Source organism: Girardinichthys multiradiatus, chromosome 15 (assembly GCF_021462225.1).
Source record: "Girardinichthys multiradiatus isolate DD_20200921_A chromosome 15, DD_fGirMul_XY1, whole genome shotgun sequence".
Lineage (NCBI taxonomy): Eukaryota > Metazoa > Chordata > Actinopteri > Cyprinodontiformes > Goodeidae > Girardinichthys > Girardinichthys multiradiatus.
In genome coordinates, this window is record NC_061808.1 from 5,814,501 (window position 1) to 5,834,904 (window position 20,404).

At 40.6% G+C, this 20,404-nt stretch overlaps 1 protein-coding gene across 5 annotated transcripts in view; it reads right to left on the reverse strand.

Annotated features, from left to right (window-relative positions):
* Positions 1–20,404, reverse strand: part of ncoa1 (nuclear receptor coactivator 1) — a 62,646-nt gene that overhangs the window by 19,634 nt on the left and 22,608 nt on the right. For 4 of the 5 annotated variants that reach the window (XM_047388882.1, XM_047388879.1, XM_047388883.1 and 1 more), the window contains exons 2-10: positions 19,926–20,149; positions 11,098–11,203; positions 8,143–8,309; positions 7,945–8,051; positions 7,693–7,870; positions 4,073–4,252; positions 3,311–3,388; positions 1,474–1,614; positions 302–449 (exon numbers count right to left, since the gene is read on the reverse strand). In XM_047388882.1, the coding sequence (XP_047244838.1) occupies positions 302–449; positions 1,474–1,614; positions 3,311–3,388; positions 4,073–4,252; positions 7,693–7,870; positions 7,945–8,051; positions 8,143–8,309; positions 11,098–11,186 (1,088 nt within the window). In that variant the 5' untranslated portion in view covers positions 11,187–11,203; positions 19,926–20,149. Of the gene's footprint in view, positions 1–301; positions 450–1,473; positions 1,615–3,310; positions 3,389–4,072; positions 4,253–7,692; positions 7,871–7,944; positions 8,052–8,142; positions 8,310–11,097; positions 11,204–17,065; positions 17,167–19,925; positions 20,150–20,404 lie in introns of those variants that run through there. The other variant, XM_047388880.1, reaches the window with a different exon arrangement.

Genomic DNA, 20,404 nt, shown 5'->3' on the forward strand with positions numbered 1-20,404 from the left:
TTTATACATCTTAAACTTAATGGCAGGGATCCAATAACAAAGACTTTTGTGTATTTATTGGGATTTTATACGACAGACCAAAATGTTACCAGAGTATAGCAGCTGATTACAAATGCACACCAGATTTTTCAGATGTTTTAAAATAAAAAAAAAATAAAAATCCAAGTATCATTCAGTTCACAGGTATGTACTATGTTGTATTGGAAAATTACCTGAAATGTTTAGAAAATATAGCGAGGTTTGTGGTTTTTAACCCAACAAAATGTGGATATCTCAGACAGTAATGCGTCAGTCACAGTACCTGTCAATAGTGTGAATGCCCATGATGAAGGGCTGTACGTCGGGTTTTGGTGGGCAGCAGAACTTGCAGCGTGTCTGAGCGCTGAGAGGCGTGCCGTCACTTAGCGTGAAATGGTACAGGGGGCTGACAGCGGTGCCGTGCGCCATCACTGATGAAGATGACACAAACGGAGAGCGGAAGAAAGAAACAAAGCTATTAAACTACACTCATCTCCTATTTGTTTACCGACATTTTTTGTCCCAGATGTCTCAAGGGTAACAGACCTTTAGCCAGTAATGAAATTAGTAGCTTCCTTTCCTTTAGGGGACAAACTTTGTATACAGGGGCATGATAAAAATACTAAGTCAGAGTTCTGGACTTTGATTAGGCCATTATCAGCCATTCTGTTGTAGATTTGATGCTGTCCTTGAGTTTATTGTCCTGTTAATGACCCAGTTTGGGCCAAGCTTCAGCTGTCGAACGAATGGTTTTACATTTGACTCTTGATTACTTTCAAACACAAGATGTAGTAAGCTTCATAATGGTTATTACTGACTGTTTAAATCCTGATTTTCAAGCCGAACCTTGTTAAATATACACTTTTTAATGGCAAAGTATCTACCTAATGAGCAATGAAATGTGATTTATTTAATGCTTTTCCTTTCTTTAAACAATAAGGCACTAATGTCCCTTTTTCATGGGCACTAGTTAGACAGCTCCGCTCCGCCCGGCACGGTTCCGATTGTGTTTCCACTGACAGCTGAAGTTACGGCTTGAAGCAACGTCTCCAGCTGTGAAAGTAGTGCTCTGTGCCACTATTAACGTTGTGTGACACAGTCATATTAAAGTAATCTGTGTGAAACGATAAAAATATAGATGTAAAGAAAATAAAAACATAAACTAAATAACGTTTCTATTACTGCACAGGCACGAATGTCTCATATATATTTTTTTTCCATGTATAAAATAATCCAGTAGGATAATTATCTGGACCACAGACCAGCTAGAACTTATAACATAAGGCTCAGTACTAATCTACAGATCAAACACAGTATTTCTTAATGTGTTAACAACTGTAAGTGAGTTTAAAATGTTTCCTTCAGTTAGGTGTCTTGTGAAGGTATAAGCAAACCAGGACAGAGCTTTTCTAAGATCGTGTTAGTGATTCTGCAGGGTCGGTTGTGGCTGCTCACCCTCATGCAGCAGCTTCTTGGCATGGGAGGGCTCTTTGCCCTGCGGCTGAAAAAACGCGTAGATGCACCTCCTGACCACGTCCTCCCAGCCAGGCCGGCCTGTCGTTCGCAAAGCACTCGTTTCTATGGAGATGATCTTCCCTGGATCAGAGCGTCACACAGAGATACACACAAAAGATCAGTTTTAGGCTGATTTCAAAAGCTGCAGTAGCCTCCACAGACGCTGGCTTCACACTGAGGCTCTCATGAAAAATTCAGTAAAGGTCTGTAGCTCCTTTTTGTTTGCTGTATCTTTCAGGAGTATTTGGTTTTTCACCCTACTTGGATGTAAAAATATTTATTTAATAAAACATGATGACATTTTTTGGGCCATCTGGAAACTTTGGAGGTGTATGTGAACTAACTGAAAGGCCACATTCAGATGCAGTGGGGTACAATCTTAATGTGATCACAACTTTTCACAAAAGTTGTTATTAAAAACATGGCAAATTAAACTGTGCATAAAGTCTGCCATACCTGCTTCTCTGTATTTAGCTATAATAACATGTTTTATGGGTAACTATGTTTGCTAAGTGGCAGAAAATCTACTTAGAAACAGAAATTGACAAGGAACAGATCAGGAACTAATCACTTTCATAATGTATCGGTAAAATGAGTTTAAATAAGTGTTTTTTGTCCAAGTTTTGTTCTCTCTCACTCTTTCACAGCCTAAATAAACTAAACACGTGTCTCCACAAGTTGTAGAAAATAGTTCCCTTTTAAATAGCTTCTTACTCTTTTGTGTTGAAAATAATTTAGCTGATCAGATTTTTTGCAGTCAACCCTTACCGGTGTGCTAAATATTTGTTTAAGTTCAAGTTCAGGAAAACAATTTAAACATCCAATCAGATTTTGATTTGCAGCAGGTGGGTGTTTTCCTCATTGGATCATCTTATTTTCACTGACCTGGTGACAGAGACAACAAGCACTGGTGGGTAAATAACGACGGGTTATTGTTTTTCCCCTTTTAAAGACACTTTAGAGTAAAAAGATGGAAAGCAAAGGAAAAACACATTCAGCAAATATTCGAGGCTCCCTCAACCCTGGACACATCAGCTGTTTATCAACAGGTTAGCAACTGAAACACATTAGGTTTACTTCAGACCAAGAGGGTCAGCTGCAAGGAAAAACTCTGTTTGGACAGAAAAGGGTCAGAGGAGCTGGAAAGAGTTGGAGACTTTGCTGCACAAACGAAGCACCACAAAACCACTCAAACACAAGAGGCCATCTTATGACAAAAGGTTATAACGAAACCCATGAGGGGCGTGAGGACAGATTATTGCCGAATTCACCGAAGTTGAGAGAAGGATGTGTCTCACTTTTGACTAATTGGTAAGAGGAACACATGTTTTTTGAATGGCTGTGTTGTGCTTTCAGTTTACCACAGTTAAAATGGAAACCAAACGGTTAAACTGGTAAAGTTGAGATTGTTGCTTAACATCAAGCCTAAAAAAGACTGCTAATTGCTAATAAACAATTCCTTCATTATTTAACAACTTAACAACATATGAAGAGGGTCAGCAAATAGTGCTTCAACTATTTCTTTTTATGTCCCCTTAAACTAAACAATGTGTTTCTGCTAATACGAAAAGACTAACCATGATATATAAATCATACATAATTTCTTTTAGGCTTTATAATTTTTCTTAAGTTAATAGTACAAATTAGATTCCTTCCATATTTTTAGTACATTCTGCTTTTTAGTGGTTGGACAACATAAACTACACTTCCCAGGAAAGTAAAATGTTAGTCTTTGAGATCCTGCGTTCGCTGTCAGAGCAGATTGTTTGTGTTTTACCTGCCGGGTCCTGCTTCGTAATAAAAGACTCTGTTCGTGGTATCCGACAGGCGATGCAGATCAGGCAGCCTTGCAGGTCTGAAAAACAGAGGGCACAAGTGAGTGTTCTGGTATGTTTGCTGCTGCAGAATAATGAAACCCCCCCCCCCCAAAAAACATAAATTTAATTAAAAACAAACTTTTTTTCAAAGAAGCAGAAACCAAGTGAGGGGGATATGACCCTGAATCCATGGACAGGAAGAGAGCCTGACAATCTCCAAGGCCAGTTCTTATCAAAACAACTAAAGACTCACAAAGCTGAACAGCCAAAAATCTGCAATGCAGAAACTGCATAACACTATTTATCAAGGCCACTGCACCAATGGAGTCTACAGTATTTGACAGTCTACTAAAACTTCAACAGGTAATACAATAAACAGCTGCATCTTTAATACAGGTTTAAACTTTCAACCAGGAAACTACAAGCCAAGAATTTATCCATCAACAATTTATCCATTTTTGTTCCAAACCAATTATTTTCTTAAATTGGATTCATTCTTTACATAGTCAACATTATCAGAACAGAGAAAAATACATATAAGTTATATGACATGACTCCTGGATGTTTTAAAAGCAATCTGACTGAATCTTCTTGGGTCTTAAATGTGTTAAAATCCTTATTGAAAATACTTCAGCGAGTTTATGGCAGGTTTTAAGACAACTAATGTTTAGCTTTACACAAACTAAAAACCAAAAAAATGATCATTTCACAACAGGAAGTACCTTCTCCTTCCTCCTGCACGGGCCGCGGATGTGAAATGGTCAAACACTGCATGATCTCGTACTGCTGCCAGGCCTCCAGGTTCTCGGAGTCCGCCTCGTCCGGCGGTCTCTTCAACATGCGACAGTTAAAGGTTTGTGTGTTCCTGCGACCAGATTCCTGCGGCCACAGGATGCCGTTTACTGAACACACAGGGAAAGAAGAAGTGATGACCACCATCCATCCATCTATGCATCCATCCATCCATCCATCTATGCATCCATCTATGCATCCATCCATCCATCCATCTATGCATCCATCCATCCATCCATCTATGCATCCATCTATGCATCCATCCATCCATCTATGCATCCATCCATCCATCCATCCATCCATCCATCCATCCATCTATGCATCAGTCCATCCATCCATCCATCCATCCATCCATCCATCCATCCATCCATCCATCCATCCATCCATCTATGCATCAATCCATCCATCCATCCATCCATCCATCCATCCATCCATCCATCCATCCATCCATCTATGCATCAGTCCATCCATCCATCCATCCATCCATCCATCCATCCATCCATCCATCCATCTATGCATCAGTCCATCCATCCATCCATCTATGCATCCATCCATCCATCCATCTATGCATCCATCCATCCATCCATCTATGCATCCATCCATCCATCCATCCATCTATGCATCCATCTATGCATCCATCTATGCATCCATCCATCCATCCATCCATCTATGCATCCATCTATGCATCCATCTATGCATCCATCCATCCATCCATCCATCCATCCATCCATCCATCTATGCATCAGTCCATCCATCCATCCATCTATGCATCAGTCCATCCATCCATCCATCCATCCATCTATGCATCCATCCATCCATCCATCTATGCATCCATCCATCCATCCATCTATGCATCCATCCATCCATCCATCTATGCATCCATCTATGCATCCATCTATGCATCCATCCATCCATCCATCCATCTATGCATCCATCCATCCATCCATCCATCTATGCATCCATCTATGCATCCATCTATGCATCCATCCATCCATCCATCCATCTATGCATCCATCTATGCATCCATCTATGCATCCATCCATCCATCCATCCACCCATCCATCAGTCCATCCATCCATCCATCTATGCATCAGTCCATCCATCCATCCATCCATCCATCTATGCATCAGTCCATCCATCCATCCATCTATGCATCCATCCATCCATCCATCTATGCATCCATCCATCCATCCATCTATGCATCCATCCATCCATCCATCCATCCATCTATGCATCCATCTATGCATCCATCCATCCATCCATCCATCTATGCATCCATCCATCCATCCATCCATCTATGCATCCATCTATGCATCCATCTATGCATCCATCCATCCATCTATGCATCCATCCATCCATCCATCCATCCATCCATCCATCTATGCATCAGTCCATCCATCCATCCATCCATCCATCCATCTATGCATCAATCCATCCATCCATCCATCCATCCATCCATCCATCTATGCATCAGTCCATCCATCCATCCATCCATCCATCTATGCATCAGTCCATCCATCCATCCATCTATGCATCCATCCATCCATCCATCTATGCATCCATCCATCCATCCATCTATGCATCCATCCATCCATCCATCCATCTATGCATCCATCTATGCATCCATCTATGCATCAGTCCATCCATCCATCCATCCATCCATCCATCCATCTATGCATCAGTCCATCCATCCATCCATCTATGCATCCATCCATCCATCCATCTATGCATCCATCCATCCATCCATCTATGCATCCATCCATCCATCCATCCATCCATCCATCTATGCATCAGTCCATCCATCCATCCATCCATCCATCTATGCATCAGTCCATCCATCCATCCATCCATCCATCCATCCATCCATCCATCTATGCATCCATCCATCCATCCATCCATCCATCCATCCATCCATCCATCTATGCATCAGTCCATCCATCCATCCATCCATCCATCTATGCATCAGTCCATCCATCCATCCATCCATCCATCCATCCATCTATGCATCAGTCCATCCATCCATCTATGCATCCATCCATCCATCCATCTATGCATCCATCCATCCATCCATCTATGCATCCATCCATTTATGCATCCATCCATCCATCCATCCATCCATCCATCCATCCATCCATCTATGCATCAGTCCATCCATCCATCCATCCATCCATCCATCTATGCATCAGTCCATCCATCCATCCATCTATGCATCCATCCATCCATCTATGCATCCATCCATCCATCCATCTATGCATCCATCCATCCATCTATGCATCAGTCCCTCCATCCATCTATGCATCCATCTATGCATCCATCTATGCATCCATCTATGCATCCATCTATGCATCCATCATCTATGCATCCATCCATCCATCCATCTATGCATCCATCTATGCATCCATCTATGCATCCATCTATGCATCCATCTATGCATCCATCTATGCATCCATCATCTATGCATCCATCTATGCATCCATCTATGCATCCATCTATGCATCCATCTATGCATCCATCTATGCATCCATCTATGCATCCATCTATGCATCCATCCATCCATCTATGCATCCATCCATCCATCCATCTATGCATCCATCCATCCATCTATGCATCAGTCCCTCCATCCATCTATGCATCCATCTATGCATCCATCTATGCATCCATCTATGCATCCATCTATGCATCCATCTATGCATCCATCCATCCATCCATCCATCTATGCATCAGTCCCTCCATCCATCTATGCATCAGTCCCTCCATCCATCTATGCATCCATCTATGCATCCATCTATGCATCCATCTATGCATCCATCTATGCATCCATCCATCCATCCATCCATCTATGCATCAGTCCCTCCATCCATCTATGCATCAGTCCCTCCATCCATCTATGCATCCATCTATGCATCCATCTATGCATCCATCTATGCATCCATCTATGCATCCATCCATCCATCCATCCATGCACCCCAGCCAGCCAGCAAAGACAAACTGGTACATCCATTCAGTTAAAAGGATAAGCTCTAACAATTATTAAGGCTGTAGAAACCATTTTAAAGACATGAAAACAATTTAGCATCTCAAGTTTTTGAGAGACAATATGTTTCCTAAAGATAAAAGAAGTGCTTTAACAGTTACTGTTGTATTAGAATGAAAACGCAGTTGTTAGACCTTGCTATTTGCTGCACCCACTTATCTCCATTTTCATTATAATCTCTTCTCAAGGTTGTTCTGTAAAACTAAACAGTTAAATCATTTTATTGCACTGGATGAAGGTGCAGTTTCTCATTACATTGGCCCATCCATGCTGTTTCTCTGCAGTTTACTCCACATATATATTTTGCAGAGGACTACATGAGTAAATAAAACTTCAATTTTGCTCAGCGTGTCTGCCTTCCTATCTTCAAAGTTCAAAAAAACTACATGATTTTCCATTATTTAACCCTATGAAGAATATAATTATCCCTAACACAACAGCTGCAGCCAAAATTATCAATACCTCCTCCGTGTGTGAAAGCCTACAACCTCCAAATCCTCTGTGGAGATCACTCACCGAGGCTTTTAGGCAGCAGATTACGGACAAATTCGTTGTGGTCTCCGACGTGGAGGATGGTGTAGACACTTGAGTTTATTAGCTCTTCCTGGGTGTATCCAAGGTAACCCATCACGTTCTCAGAAACGAAGACGATGCGGCCCTCGCGGTTGACCACAAAGAAGAATCCATCGAGGGCCTGAGAAAGCAGAGTATGTGTAATAAAACTGGGCATATCAACCCAGCTGAGGGAAATCTGTGTATATAACTTACCTCTAGCAGCATGGGCCCCAGCATCTCTTTTTCCACCAGCCCCTGACTACTGGAGGAGATGTCGCTCTTCTGCACGTCGTCATCTGGAGGCAGAAGAGCTGCTTTCTCTGCAAGGAGAAGAAATATACAGATAATAGCAAAAACCTCTTCAACTGTTGTTAATGGTTACATGTGGTATAAGAGTGGGCCTCTCCTCACCCCGCTCACGCCGTTTGATCTGCTGGATTTGGTCCACGGTGCTCTTGAGGATATGGCACTTGTCGGGCTTGGCGCTTAGACTGGCGATGTCGCCCATGTTGGATGACAGCAGCTCAGCCAGCTCCTCGATGTAGCGACACTCCAGCTCTCGCCTCCGCTTCTCCACACTGTAGCAAACATACAAAAGGTAATTCACATTCTTGAGAAATGAGTAGTGATCCAAAATCTTTATTCACAATATGATGGTGTGATTTTCCCATTGCCGGGTGTGTCAAACACTGGATTAGATGAAGAAGAAAAATAGGATTTCCAGTTCATTTGATGCAAGTATAAGCTGCAAACAAGCCAAACTGTTCAGTCTTTTCTTGTCATTAACTTAACATTTAAGATGCTAACCGGGGGCCAATAAAACCTGAGATGAATCTCTTGGGTTTTTTTTAGCATTTTGTTTGATCATTGAATGCTATAACTTTAGGGTGAAGGTCACAACCCAATTAGCATTTGTCCATTTGTGAATAATCTTTCTTAGTGTTGAATGATGGACTTTAAATTGCTTGGAAATTGCCTTAAAAACCTTTCGAACATATATGTGGAGCAACAACTGCTTCTCTAAGGTCATTGCTGATACCTTTCCACCCTGGAGTTGTGTTACCAAGATGCTACAGATTAGCAAACTGCCCAAATTCCTGCCTGATGATTAATTAATTGAGTGCAGTTTATTAGGAGCACTTAACTGCTACTTTCTTTCTTAAATCCTATTGAAGCAACAAGGATGTACTCGGTCTTTAACCCAAACGGCTTTTCCACTTTGGCTTCATTTCTGTTTAACTAAATTTAAAACCTGCTAAAGATTAGATCATTTTTAGGTCCTGGAGAGTCAAGAATTGAATGATAGTGTGCTTTATTTTCGCTGTAAATGTAATTAGATCTGGATTATTTATGCAATCTGTAAGTCTCTTATGCCTGATTTAGTTCATAATAGCTTTTCTAAAGCAGAAACAAGTTAAATTATATAAAATATTTAGCATAGTGCATTTATTTTTAATTATTTGTATCTTTTTCTAAATATATGCTTGAATATCGGTTCAAACACCAGAAGCTGGTAAAAGGTGGCAGCTTCAGACATTATCTGTTCCTGCAGGCAAAATGCACCCTAATTACTCAATAATGAAGTTTTCAATGCACTGGGAATGTCAGGAACAGGGAGCAAGAAGCAGTGAAAAATGGGAAGCTGACGAAAGAGCAGGAGGATGTGTTCAGACAAGAATATCCTGAATAATTCACCATCCTGCTGAGAGAAACACAGAGGGAACTGACGGCAAACCGCTGGGGGGAAACAAAATTGGACAGCAGAAGATGGATGTTTGGCAGAACCGACACGATGAGTCAATTAATCAATTAGCAGTTTGAAAAAACAAAACACTGAAAGGGAGTTTCTAAGAAGAAATGCCAAACATCATTGATTCCACCTGCTTGACAGGATCAGTTACATATACTGTTTTAAGGATATACGAGCAGAGTTTTGATTTACTTTTATTTATCTGTTGAGCTGAAATGTGAAAAATGTGATTTGTGACTCTGGGAAATGTGACTTCTGTATTTGTTTTGTCTGTAATTAATCTAATAATGTATTAACCATCTTTACAAAACTATGTACAGATCATAAATTTAGCCCTGATGTTTGACTTTAAGGCTTAATGCATCTTTTTTTTAAGTGTAAAGGGACTTTTTTTCTTTACTGTCTCGCAGGTGGTTTGAATCATCGGTGTTAAAGACTACATAATACACGGTGTTGCAACTACTGCAGTTCTTCATCTAGTTATGCTAACTGTGTTTGCCTATTTTCATAATATGAACGCTTAAATCCTCCCTATGCTGATATGTTTTGACTGAAACCTTTAACTCCATTCTTGGACTTGAGTTCCAACAACATACATTCAGGCTGATGGGTAACAGAAAGGTATGTGAGAAACATGTGAAGAGTGTGTTTACGTGAAAACGACGACAATAAAAGTAAATAACTGCAGAGGCCTGCGTTAACAAACAGACGAGGCGACAGATGGAGGAGGAGGAGGACGCTGTTGTGAGAAAGGCCAGGTCAGTGGCTGGAGAACGTCAGTGTAGACAAACTTTTAGGCCTTTAAAATTCACACACGGTGCACTTTAAATACTTTAGTGCACCTACTTGAGGAGATGTCACCGCCCAATGCATGCATGCTTTGGACATTTTTCTAAATCAGATGCAGTTTTTGAGTTCTGATGAGACACATTTCATTTTAGGTTCTATAACTGACAAACCAAATGACGGTAGTAAATAAAGCAAGGTGATTTTCTCTCACGTTTCTCCTGAAAGTTAAAGATATGTGTGGCAAGCAGCTTTTTCAGAAAACTCTCACTAAAATTAAATGGACTTAAAAGAAGTCAGCAGATCATGTATGGACGTTCACCTTCCTTGTTTCAGGTGAACTACAGAACAACAGATGTGGAGACCACCGATCAATCCCATGGAGAAGATGTACTTCTTGCTTTGGGGTAAAGACCAAGGTCAGAATACTAAAAAACTGCATTAAAAAAACCCTGATGACAACTAGAAGAGGATGAGCAAATAAAATGTGCATCATGTTTATCATCTGAGCTTTTTAGAAAGGTTTTAGATATTATTGTGCAGTAGATATGATCATCTGCCTTTAATAGTCGAACCAAAAGCAATCAGGATGTTTCAGCAACCTTTTTGTTGATATCTTGGCCTGTTTTCTTGAAGACCAAGTAGAAATCAGTGAGTAACTAATGTTTTCTTAGGTTATTCAGCAAAGTTAGCCGATTGACTACACATTAAAGTGCAAATATCTGTTGTTTTATGTCATAAGGTTCATGTTTTCAAGCATCACTGTAAGGTTTACCGTCTACATGATCTTCAGCTCTACTGATGTAATGTTTGTCAGAGCTGGTGTTTACCTTTGCCCCGATGTATCACATGGTGAGCCCTTCCTCTTGCGTGACTCCGGTGTGGCAGGGTCCAGGGGGCCTTCCCCTACTGCACTCATTTTCAGCTTAGACTGACCTGAAGAGATGAGAAATAGCAGAAACAGATTAAGGACAATCATTTTGATAACTACTATATTTGACCCTTTTTCAACCCCTGTGAAAACCTGCAGAAAGTCAAGTTATTACACCACAAGAATGATGTTAAGTTGCTTTCTTATGTAAAAACTACCACCCTAATTCTAGAAAGTTCAATAATAAATACATTTCATTACATTTCAAAAATGAATAAATTCAGTTTGCTTCCAGTACATACACTGGTGTGTAATTTGCATTCACAATTGAGAAAAATGTTTGCGCACTTTGAAGAGCTATTTCACAAAAAACTCCCCAGACATCCAAGAGAAGCAATAATAAAAGATCCTAATGACAGGATAAGATAAACATGTCCCTTAACAAATACCATTAACAGCTGCAATTACAAGCAATAAAGTTATATGACTCAACCTCACATAAAGCAAAGCCTCCGATTTATCACACGTGGTCTGAGGATGTATTGGAGATTTACAAGATGGAGCTAATTACACAACCTCTAAGATTACGAAATGCATACATCAGAAGATGGAGTCCATCCATGACTGCTAGAACAACGAAGCAGTCCTGATATAAGGCTGATGGTATGTTTAACCTTATTTATCTGAGTCATACTGTTCATTTTACCACAGATATAAGGTCATTCACTCTAATACTGTAATAATGCAGATGTCAAAGGAGCAGCAGTGCAATTTGGAACGATTTGCTCGAGATGTTAGAAAGTAATAAAGCTAGGATTCAAATGAATTTCTGTAACCTTATCCAATTGAATGATCCAACACATTAGGTCAGCTACAATGAAACACCAAAAAAGGAACAATGTGAAACCAGCTGAGGGTTTATTTTTGCACAATAAAGTTACCACTCTGGTCTGGGAAAAGTTGAATTAAAGTGTTTTTTTTCCACTTAACTACTCACTGAACGTTTAACCTCTAGATCATTCCCAAGAACTCTGTCATACAAGATCTGCTAATGCTGTAAAGCCTGTTACTGTAACTTCCAGTTGTCGAGTAGAAAACCGTAATCATATATCAATATAGCAGGAGGGACCAAGTCCAGTCCTGGAGAGCTACTATCCTGCAATTTTTTAATGCATCCTGGCTCCAAAACACCTGAATCAAATGAATGGCTCCTTACCAGGCCTATGCAGACCTGAATGACTGAATGCTGATGAGGGAAATCAGTCATTTGATTCAGGTGTGTCTGACCAGCGATGCATCTAAAAGTTGCAGGGTGGTAATTCTTCAGGACTAAAGTTGGGCACCGCTGGTTTATAAAAACCTGAAAGATGCAAATATTAAAACAGACCAAGTGTGTAAAGAATAATTGGAGAGATTCGTAAACAGAAGCGTGCCTTCTGACAGGCTGGTGGAGGAAAATGTAAAAACCTCCTTTTATAACCTGTCACCACTGACCCCTCTGACCTTTTGTTTTCTGTTGGACCAAGTCACTGATGTCAGAGGACTCAAACGAAGAGAGAGAAATTATTTAGATTTGTTATTCTACATGACAGATTAGTGCAATGGGGACAGACAGGAATGAAACACCAAGTTTCTTTTCATTTGTCATTTTCATCTATGCAGAAGAAGCTACATTTAACAATGGCATGGACACACAGAGCATGGAAACTGAAAACTGTAAATGCACAAGGATTAACTAACTCTGCATTTTACTTAGTTAATGTTTCTACACAACTTCCATGTCAAAATGTTTCCAGATTCACAATTTCCTGAGTTCTCTGAGCGTTTTAGCCCATTTGTAAAGTATAAATACAGCATTAATCTGTGCATCTATGGCAGATACCTCTACAGTCTCTACAGTCCTTAAAATTTTCCAGACTGCATAGGAACCCTGTTCAGAGCTACAACATATCCAATCCCCAAAACGGACGCTTGTCGGGTTTCTCAAGTTCCTCATCTGTGTGCACCCTGAGTGGGAAATATCTGAGCAGCAACATCTCCAAAGCGCATCTCTGTGGCTTCATCAGAAGGGTTGACATGGCAACAAAAACTCTGCAGCACTTGCCGAAATACAGCAGTTAACAAGGTTTCAAAAGGATCCATTAAAGCAAAAGAGTTAAAGTAATACATTTTAAATCTTTTTGTTGCCATCACAAATTTTGTTGTCTAATAAACATATAACTGCTATTCATCTGAACCCAACAAAAGTAAGCCGGAACTACTAAAACCCAGTATTTAAAAGGAAAATACACCCACATTTATTTGTAAACAATAAACAAACAACTATTGTTTACCCACTGTCATCTAAGCTGGAATTTGTTTAAAGAAAAGTTTGAATATAAAATTAAAAAAAGTGGAGCGCAATATTTTATAGGGGCATCAAATTTGAAACATTAAACATTTGTGAAATCACTTATTATCTGAATATAAATCTGTAAAGTTTGATCATAAGAATCCTCTGCAAATCAACGAGGAGGGGATAAGACACGCCACCATTGTTACACCAGTATTAAGCACAGCTGTGAGGCTGAGCCGCTCTTAGCACAATAATTGTTCATGACGAGTCTCCTTTACATTTTTACCTCAAATCGCCCCCTTTCCTCTTCAGTTCTCCTGCTGAACAGACAAAGCACTTAAAAACATGCATCCACCACAGAGGGGAAATGAGAGCAGCACTACGACTCAGCACACTACAAATATTAGCTTGGTGTCTGTCTGGGAGGCTGTATGCTGGGAATCCTGCTGCTTTTTAATTTCAATTAGAAAAAGAAACTTAAGCTGACTTTAGAAATGTTTGTAGGAGAGATTTCTGCAGCGTCAATGATGTAGTTAGCTGGGCCAGCGTGGGCCGGGCACCGTTCACCAAATGGTATTATAGAATCAACAAACTGGATCTGAAGGTGCCTATAAATGGATTGTATGGGAATAAATCTGATTGATTTAAACTGAATTTGCACTGAACTGGATTTATGATGAATTAGAGACGTTTGTCAAGTGCTCTATAGACATTTGGTGTAATGGTACATAAACATCACAGCTGGGATGTCGGTTCCTTCAATCAACAGAAACTAATAAAAATTAGCCACCAAATAACTGACTAGAGCTTTGGTTTTTTTAAATTAATATTAAAGGATCAGAGGATATAGTTGACCAGATGTACTTGAAATTCCAGTGTACCAGATGTACTTGAATGCACCATAGAAACACAGTCCTCTCTGGTCAGAGGGTCTCCTCACCACGGCACCAGAGTGTTGTCGCATCTCATGCTGTGCAGCGATTCGGACCGGTTGAATGCTGCAAGCAGCTGGATTTGGACTTCAGATTTTTCTCCAGTACCAGTGATGTTTACGTTCAGCTTGACGTTGTTTCAGGTGAGTAATTCAGACAGGTGCAGAGCGAGCTTAATGTTCTCCACAGTAGAGTTTAGTGATAGCTGGGAGTCCTCTCTGGTTTGTTTTGGTGTCACTTTTAAAGTTGCCCTACAGATCATTGCATTGCGACTTAGTTCTGCACATAAATATTCTGCATGTGTTCAGGTATAAAACATGGCTGTATTTATTTGGCACATGTGTGTACTGTTACACCTCTAACAGAAATATATTGATTTGAATTAAAAGTTGAAATCAGCAGCTTTAGATTTTTCAGTTTCTTTTGCTGGTTAGGTATGACAGCAATGAAACAGCTGCAGGCTGAACCCTATAATACACAATCTGTTAATTATTTATTAGTAGTAACTAGATCTGAAACAGATGTGCCGTATCTCCTTAACCTCAAGCTAAATTAAGGAGCTATATTTTTAGCCTCTGCATTGTTATGTAGGACTTTCCTTTCAGAGCCCACATTTAATCCTTTCATCGAAGCATTGTTTCTCTTGTCACTTCTGCCCTTACATCAGTCTTCATCATCTGGAATATTATAGCCAAACGCATCACAGTCCAAACCCTTATATGCATTTTCGCACACACTGCTATTGTGATGATTATAAATGCGTAATTTATTGTGCATATCTAGTTTAAAGCTGCACCCAGAAGGTTTTTGTGCACAAAAACTGGGCAAAACACACGTGCAGTCATTTGCAGGTTTACAGCATTACACTTAAATAAGCTCAATAGCTCTGTCTTCACATTAGTTTGTGGTTAATTAAATTAAACCAGATTCTTGCATTTGCCATTAATAATGGGCTGGCTCAGTTTAGTACACTCAGTCAGGTTGTCATGATGATAAACATGCAACGATATGGTGAAGATTTAAACTTTTCCACAATGTCTGACACATATATTAAAGAAAAGATCAATATTCATTTAATGCATGATGATCCAGCCGAGTGTGAACACAGCAGCCAGCAGGTACAGTGTACACAAGCATAAATAGATCGATAAACTAAGGTGGTGTCCCACCGGGCGAACACTGCTAGAATATTGGTGGTTGGAGTGTGATGATTCCTACTATAACAGTTGTTTCCATTCGCAACTGCTGCAGGCAAAATAGACCACCGTATTATACCTGAGTGGACCTGACCACTACAGGCTGCCAGCTCACAAAGCTTCATCCATCATCCCAGGTTGGATTGTACATGCTTGGGTTGAAGTTGTGTTACTTTACCCGGAAACAAAAACAGGTCTATGCTGACAGTGTTCTTGCAATTATTCAAAAACACAGTAAATCCTGCAGTTTGTAACAGAATCAATCAGGTTCCCCCTATCTATACAGTTTCTATTCTTGCTTGTTTCTGTTCAGGCTCAGTGGGATTGGTGTCCATCACCAGCAATCAACAGACAAGAGACGGGACACAACCTGGACCGGTCGCTAGCAGATCACAGGACATGCAACCTCTCACGCTCACCGTTAAATCGAAGATGTGGTCGCCGCATCTCTAATTTTAACACAGGATTAAACCCAAACACATTATCCGTTACTGCACTAAAACCCATATTATAAGGAACAGCAACAACCTTAGAGATTAAATGAGCTTCATTCCAACTCAGAATGGCTAAAAACAACCAAAAAGCTCAAAATGGGGCAGGATAAAACAGAAACATCGGCCACTACAAAAACATGTATTCCACCCAGTAACAGGCCCCACTGAAGAGCTGATATGTGTAATTTACTTCACTCCATCAGTGGTCACAATGTAATGCCTGGTTTAGCTCTCTTGTTATGCTCAATTATTTTTCCTCCTTTACATCGTAGAAGACAACAGAGAACAGGATTCCCAATGTAAATACAAGCGTTAAACCAACGCCACCTCTCTGTTTAAACTGTCCTTCCATAAACTTCATTTTTATCTTTTATAAAATGGAATAAGAAATAAAGTCTTAACTTTTTCTGCCTCCAAAGTTTATTTTTCCATTTATGTTCATAATGAGTAATATTTAAATAAATCACTTCCAGGCGTTTCTGAAAGACTGTGTAGGAACCCTTTTGGAGAGGTTTTTAACACTGCAGATCATTGCACTGTTTTGGTGTGGTGGACTTTAGATACCATCTTCACCTACTCATTTTCTGGTGGAGATTCTAAGAAAAAGCAAAAAAATATTTTAACCACAAAGTTAAATCATCACAAATTGGTAATAGAAGCAGTGACGTGGCCCCTTTCGATTGGTCCCCAGTACCCCGAGCATGTCAGTAAAACATTAAAATTATAAAACAATACACTCCTGATTTCCAAAATGAAAATGATTAGAAATCATTTTTCCTTCTTTCATCAATAGGATTAACATATAAAATGCCCTAAACGCAGCACAGCTTTCCCAGTTTGAACTTTTAAACCAAGTAACTGGGACTGGAGTGACTGTCATTAGTGACAGTTGAAGGGTGAGCACATCCCACTGATCAGCCCTGCAGGAAACCCACCGATGCAAAACATTTACCGCTCTTACCACACACACCTGTAGGAGAGGTCAGTCTCCTGCAGCTTTTGACCTCTCCCGTCCTCCTCCCTGTAAGTGACGTATGGAGGAGGATTGAGCCTTCAGTCAGCAAAGAGGAAGAAGAACAAACAGCAGCAGCAGCAGAGTGAGCCTTCTGAGAAATAAAATCCACAGCGTCCCCATTACAAACACCAGCGTGTCTCTCTATAGTGTTTTCTCTTTCAAAGCTTTTCCCTCCGTCGTACTCCCATCCTGCAAGCTGCCATCACACAGAAAGGCACTCAGAAGAATGCAAATCTATGGATTGCAAGGCGAGTGAGGGAGAGACCACCAGGTGGAGAGTGGGCAGTGAGAGATGGAGGATTACCAGAAAAAACGTGCGAAGAGAAGGAGGTAAAAGAAGGATGAGATGCCACTGAAAACTAATCGGTGTTAAAAATCGTCCCAATTTGGAGGATCGCGTGAGGAAAAGATCGATCTGGTGATGTTGGGGCATGCACCCTGATGCCCTGAACAACCTGGCAGACTACAAATAGTTCCTTCACTTCCTCATTTATGTATTTATTGACTTCCTAAGCTTTAAACATAAAGACATCCAATAAATCTTCATAAATAGATGGAAGCAGTGGATGTGGGGAATCTGGTTTAATTTTTAGACTTTTAAATTAATATTCAATAAATGCTATAATTTCAACTGCATCTATTTATATTTTCAATGATTTAAAAGAGATCAGCACCTCGTCCTTGTGTAAAAAGTGAGCACCCCTCTCTGCTGGACTGAGATGGTACGGCCTCTGAGAAGCTGCTCAGTCACTGTTGCTAAGGCCCACCCTCTTGAATGTCAGGACATAAAGCAGAGCGTAAACAGCCTCAGTCAGACCGCCGACTCCTTCTTTCATCACGCTCTGAGGAGCTGGTCACCATGTGGACAGGTGGAATCAGCAGCAGCTTGTTTTAGGTGGTAATGTGCAGGTTTGCTGCAGCAACTGTTGGCTGGCAGGTTGAACTGGGAAGATGTCCGCACGTGGCCTGAACATGAGGGGGAGCAGGAGCCTTCCCTCACGGTTCAAGTGGATTTTATACCTTAAATGTGTAGTGTAATAATTGATTATCAATTCTCAGTGCATCAACGGACATGCAAAACACACCAATACCTTATTAATATTTAATCTAACTCTACATTTTACCAAACAAATGCATACAGCTTTTTTCCTCAAATCTGCTGGTCAGATTCTGGTCTTATTTCCAACAAAACAATCTGGAAGGCATTGAATGCCTATACACCTTTAAATAAAGCATGTTATGACGAGCAGCCCAAATGAGCGAGGTGCGTAGGGTGGCCGGGCTCAGCTTTACAGATGGGGTGAGGAGCTCCGTTATCAGGGAGGAGCTTAAAGTAGTGCCGCCGATGGAAGATATACCTGCAAGCTGACATGCTAATTTATCTGGATAGATTGTTATTTATTACAGTACATCTCAGAAACTGGTTAAAATGTTGCTTTTCCATGTGTGCTTCCAGGGAGGGCCTGTTGTGTTAATGTGTAAGTAATTGTGTGCAAACTGATGGTCATAATGAGCTGTGATTTAAAGCAATTTGTTCTAGTAAAAGTTCAAAAAAATATGAGTTACTATGTAGCGTTGATCCCTTTCTACGATCATTTCCCAGTGATTTCTTTGGGTCTTTAAGATAACTGATACAGTGCCAACCAGATCCCTTTTCACTCCATTGATGCATCAGAAAACTAAAGCTGGTGAAAGCTGAGGTCACGTTTAAGATCTGCACAAATAGCGTGACCATATTTAAAAAAACGCTGCTGTGTTCCTTTCACAGCTCCTGTTTCTCAACTGAATACCCTGTTCAGTTCCAGTCCATTGTTTCCCACCATCTGTGTACACCCAGAACCAGGATGTTTACCGGCAGTAAGAAATAATCTTGGACCGCACACAGCTCCACGGACACCACAACACACAGCCAAAGTCCTCAGTGTATAGAAAACCTGGCGTGAACAGTCTGAAGTTGGTGAGACCCACAGAGGCTCCTTTATTTGTGAAACAACTACTCAGTACATACAGGTACCACCACAACCTGCAAGTAAACACAGAAAGGTCCCTTACAGCACCTCCAACTCCCAGCTTTACACCAGGTGCACCCTGGTAGCGTTATGGTGCTTTTCTGCTGCATTTTGCATGGAAATCTGAGCAGGTAAGACCGAGAAGCAAATATTTTTCCATCGACGCAACAACTGTGAAATGCCGTCACTCTTACAGACGCACAAGCAAAGCAGTAGCCGGTACATCTAGAAAAATGATGAGATATTAAGGCCATAACGTTTACCCAAATCCAGTTTACTTTTAACCAAACACCACCACAAAAATCTGTTTCCAAAATATTCATTTTCTGCAGACATTTTAACACAATAAATTGTGTGTATGGTGTTTCAATGAGAACTTTAATATTACCCTAACAAATCTGCTGCGAAAACAAAATATTTTGTGCACACTGTAGCTGTTCCTGTCACCTTCCTGTGCATGTTTAAATAATGCATGAATACTGACAGAGAATAGGTTGCATGATGTCTTTAAAACATACAGTTCTGTGCAAAAAAACCTTTCTAACCAGCATGTGATCTTTCAAAGGGGGTCCTGATCAATGCAGTAGATGATCAACTGCAGCCAAAGTCTAAAGATAAGTTTTGAAAGACCTTCAAAATAAAAACCTGGGGAACTGTTGATCAGGACCATTTGGAGAGATTACGAGAAAAGCTTAAACCTCGGATGGAACAGAAAGAGGGTGAGGATGGTTGGAAACATCTGCACACCACTGCATTTCAGGACTCAACAGAGAATAGAGAAAACTGAGCAGAGGTAATGCACTTACTTGGTCTAGGGCTCCAGTGAATGAGTCATGTGGTGGCTTTGGGGGCCTTTTTCTGGGCTCTGTCCACAGTTAAAAGGGATGGAGGGGACTCTGCCGGTGAGGTCACTGGTAGGAGAGCAGCTTAAAGTCGGGATGATGGGGCATCGGAGGTGAGGTCACGGCTCCATAGCCGTACTGTCACACGGCACCATCCCAGGTGCAGGGAGAAGCCAGCTGGCCTCTGACTAGAAAAGGAGAACAGAGAGAACACCATCGGTGTGAGAACAGTAAGGTTAGAGAAGTCACTCCTATACTTAAACATCTTCAAAATAGCTTGCCGCTTGGATTACTTCAAGGCTCATGTTAAATAAGAGCACAACAGCCTTTAAAAGATTTCCGTGTGTCTGATGCCTCAGACATGCAGGTAAAAACAGACAGAACAATCCAAGTTTTTATTTTCACTTCTACAGACTAAACTGATTTGTGCTACTAACGACAAC